We start from the raw sequence: 4,342 nt of genomic DNA on the forward strand, positions 1-4,342 counted from the left end.
TGTTTATCTATTTATGTAAAGTATATATGTGTGTGTGTGTGTGTGTGTGTGTGTGTGTGTGTGTGTGTGTGTGTGTGTGTGTGTGTGTGTGTGTGTGTGTGTGTGTGTGTGTGTGTGTGTGTGTGTGTGTGTGTGAGTCCACCTTGGCAGGAGACTTTGTCTGCAGCCAGATCGTAGCCCTGGTCACACTGGCAGAGGAAGGAACCAATCAGGTTGTAGCAGTGGTGCTGACAGGGATTCTCCACATCACACTCATTCACATCTGAAACAAAAGCAGATGTTTTACATGCATGGAACTTAATATTGTAGTTTTATTGTTGACTATCTGAAGCTCTTCAAGGCTCTTGGCTTGCATAGCGAATACGAGTGGGTGTGAAATAATCAATTTACTTATATTTGTATCATTAAGTAGTTGCAGTTGCTCATCAGATGTCAGTTTACCATTTTATTTGATTATTTGTTAACAGTATAGCACTTTATTATAATAAACTCTTAATAAACATTTGCATTGAAGATCTGGCAACACGCAAGCTTCCTCTGAATAACAAGGCATTGAAAGACATTTTTTTTACAACGTAATGTTGTACACAATAAAAAACGAGTACACACATTACTTTTTAATGACTTACCAACACAGCTGTGGTTGTTGCTGGCCAACTTGTGACCTGCGTTGCACTCACAGTAGTATGAGCCCAGTGTATTCACACATCTGTGCATGCAGTAGTTAGTCAGGGCGCACTCATCTCTGTCTGCAAGGAAAAACAAACACACACAAATTCATGAAAATGTGAGTGGTAAGACACAATTCAAAAAGCAAATTTTTTAAATAAGTTGATAAAAGACTAGACAACATCATTTTCAAAGGCTTGACACCAGTTTTAGTCATATGGCCAAAAGACTGATTTTCACAATCGATTTATCTGCTTGTTATGTGAATAATGCTTCTCAAGTCCTTGCATGTTTTTGGCAGTTAAAACCCCAGAGATATCCAGATAGAATGATAAAAAAGCAGGAAATCATCTCATTAGTCAAGATAGTTGGTGATTGTTTTTCTGTCGTTTCACCTGCAGAGGAGAGTGTTTTGCGACAACAACTCACCAATACAGTGGTCTCCATTCTTCTGGTAGCCTTGAGGACACTGGCAGGTGTAGGAGCCTCTGGTGTTGTAGCACGTCTGTTCAGGACCACAAGTGTGTCTGCCTGTCGCACATTCATCTATGTCTGCAATAAACACACAAACACACACAGTGAGAGGAAGCCAAGTTAATGCCTACTGTACGCAGGAACATGTGGCAGACAAAGCAAGGCAACATGTCTGGACTATCTGAACTCTGTGATCTGCGATGTGTGAACTCCACAGACAGTAAAACAATTCTGTGATCACTGACACCATCACATCACACACATGTTCACACAGAGAGTAGGCGATTAAATAAAGAGGGCTTTTATTCAGAGGCTCCGGGTAAAGGGGAAAACACAGATCATATCTCCTGCTAACAGGACAGCTCTTTGAAGGGGGTGAGAGTGTGAGTGTGTGTGTGTGAGAGAGACAGCTCAACTGATAAGTCCTATGCTTTCTACCATAACGCCTCCCCTCTCATCAGACTTTCATCAACCCAAAAGCACACAGATCCACTTTCTATCCGACACCCCATCTTTGGAAAGTTACATAACATGATAAGTAAAAGTTTGATGTTTGCAGAAGAACTTGAAGAAGAAGCTTGAACGCAAAAATGAAAGATGCTACATTTCTTAAATCAGGTCAAACCATTTTACAAGCATACAATATCTCTGATGTAAACAACAGATTCATTGTTGACCAATTAAGTAATAAGCAAGATTTTAGAAAAGCCAAATCAAAAGTTACCAACTACAGTAAAGGTTTCAACGTTTTTTTTTTTAACTGTACAAACAGTTGATATTTAATCGCTTTCAGCAGACATTTGAATTTTCCAGTTTGGGCCACACAGCAGTGGAAATATTCATCTTTTTATCTTGAACACATTCTTCATTTTGGTTTGTTTGGAGTCAGAGCCCAAAAAAAAGTCTCACCATAAACCCCCCCTCACCCCCATTAACTTAACTTCAATCTTCCGTCCCCCCTACACACACACACTACAAATACACCCTTATTTTATACTCTCATCCCTGAGCAGCCGTCCTCCTGGGTGGTCTGACACAGCCCATCATATGCAGACAGCCAGTGGGCATCAGCATGACAGACAGTTATCCTCAATACCACACACAGGAAAGGAGGAGGGGGGGTATTATAACTGCATTATGAATCGACAAATGCATAGCCTAACAATAGTCAGAAAAACCTGACAATAGTACTAGACTCGGTCCTGCTTCGACAGACATTATGTTTGCATGATTTCATAGATTTTATTCCCATTATGGGATATTGTTAAACAACTTTTCTTAATGCATTAAGATTGTTAAATAATATCTTTAACATAATTATTTTAGTTATAGCGCAAAAACTGGTCCCAATATGTTGATTTTCTGTTGTTTTCACTGTTCGTTCAGTGTTCCATCTTGTCAGTTATCTGTGAAGCACTTGCACTACTGCGCTAATCCTTATGAAATCCATACAAATAAAGTTTGATTGATTTATCTCGCCATTCCCTCAGTTCCTCAAATGACCCATTTGCCAGTCCTAAAACTTCCACCATCCAGTAGGACTGGTGCTGTTGAGAAATTGGCTTGATTTGCTGCAGATGGGCCTTTTAAACTAAAAGGTAGACAGGCAAGTTGTGTTCACTTCTTAAAGGTAGGAAATGAAAGAGGGCTAAAATGTGTTAGACTATGGGGGCACAGTGATAAGATGAACTTAGTACATTAGGGACAAAAGCAGGGCTCATCTAAAAACTGCACGTGAGAGACAACAGGTGCAAATTGCATTCAGGGAGGAATGCAAAGAAGAGGCTTGTTGCTCAGTGACCCGCTTAGTGACAGACAAAGATAAAAGCCCTTTTGTTCTGGAAACTCTAACGCTCTGATGTGCCTTGATAGGCATCTGGGAAAGTGCAAACGTAAACAGCACCAAATGAGATACTGAACGCTTGGACTCCAGCAGTATCACATACTGACCAAAGAGCATAAAGAGATGCTGTTAAAAAAGCCCTGGTGCAATGGAGAGTCTAACTGCTGGCGAGGAACCTGGAGCATCCAGATTCAGCCTCTTAGATCAGGAGATACACTAAACCTGGATGTGGATGATTAGCTTGAGATTGGATTTGGCTTATTATTAAAGGTTGCATCTATCTGGGTGGCAAAATCAATACTGTCTAACGTCCTTCATTCAGTTAACGGTATAGCATCCTCGGGTTAGCTAGCAAGTAACTGAAACTGCCATACTAAACACAATGAGGTGAAACAACTTAACGAAACAACAATTGTTTGAGCTGTAGGCCTACTGTAGTTTGAACACACAGAACAGTAATGGGAGAAACCAACAATACAGAAGTCAGAGTATTAGCTAGCTTGTTTGGTAGCTAAAGAAGCCAACAAGATAAACCACTAGCTAACCCTTTATAGAAAAACAGAGTGAGGTGCTTGTCAGAGAAGAAACTGGAGGTGAAGTCCTGCAGAACCAATTAAAAATGTGAATAAATGTTAACATATAGTTGAAGCCAGGATCAAGCACTTAGTGTGAATCACAAACACGCCTATTTACTGGAGGTATTTGGTGATTCATTGAGACTGGAAATGCCCTGCCTTCTGGCAATATATTCAGACAAGTTACAGGCTCCCGGTTCCTGATCAGTCCTGTGGGATGATGTCGGGTTTCAAAGTGCCAAGAAGCAGACAACAACTGAGATGTGGGTGAAATGTTATGGTTTTAGTGACACAAAAAACTGTCACCGAACTGATAAACTAATAAAACGTTGCATTCTACAGCATAGGTAAGGTAACTTCCGGGATTGAAAAGTAAAAAAAGCTAATGCTGAAATGCCAGCAGGAGTTGCAAAAGGTAGACAGATTGTATAGAAGTCTATAACAACAATTACCATACTTCGCTAATGATTATAAAGAAGCTTTAGGGCGTGGCAAAATTGTGACTGACAAGGGGATACCACGCAGTGTTGTCTGGTACTGGTGCTCACAAAAACCCAAATTTGAGGATTAAAACCTAATCCACGAACAAATGTGTGAGATCACGGTGACTTAAACAACTCCCTGTAGTGTCTGGTCTAAAGCTCCAAGGCCCAACAGAAGGTACATTTGTCTTTTTATGATTTAAGTTTTTTTTTTTTTTTAAGTGACAAAAGTGATCAATCTATTAAGGGTAAGCAATTACTTTCTTGGATAAGATGAATGACCAATCAGATAGGTAGCA

At 40.1% G+C, this 4,342-nt stretch overlaps 1 protein-coding gene across 2 annotated transcripts in view; it reads right to left on the reverse strand.

The window, feature by feature from the left end:
* Positions 1-4,342, reverse strand: part of efemp1 (EGF containing fibulin extracellular matrix protein 1) — a 25,086-nt gene that overhangs the window by 3,938 nt on the left and 16,806 nt on the right. For both annotated transcript variants that reach the window (XM_010768495.1, XM_010768496.1), the window contains exons 5-7: positions 1,099-1,221; positions 630-749; positions 143-262 (exon numbers count right to left, since the gene is read on the reverse strand). In XM_010768495.1, the coding sequence (XP_010766797.1) occupies positions 143-262; positions 630-749; positions 1,099-1,221 (363 nt within the window). The remainder of the gene's footprint in view (positions 1-142; positions 263-629; positions 750-1,098; positions 1,222-4,342) is intronic.

The sequence above is a fragment of the Notothenia coriiceps genome, unplaced genomic scaffold, assembly GCF_000735185.1.
Source record: "Notothenia coriiceps isolate Sejong01 unplaced genomic scaffold, NC01 NC01_scaffold00005785, whole genome shotgun sequence".
In the NCBI taxonomy this organism is placed as follows: Eukaryota; Metazoa; Chordata; class Actinopteri; order Perciformes; family Nototheniidae; genus Notothenia; species Notothenia coriiceps.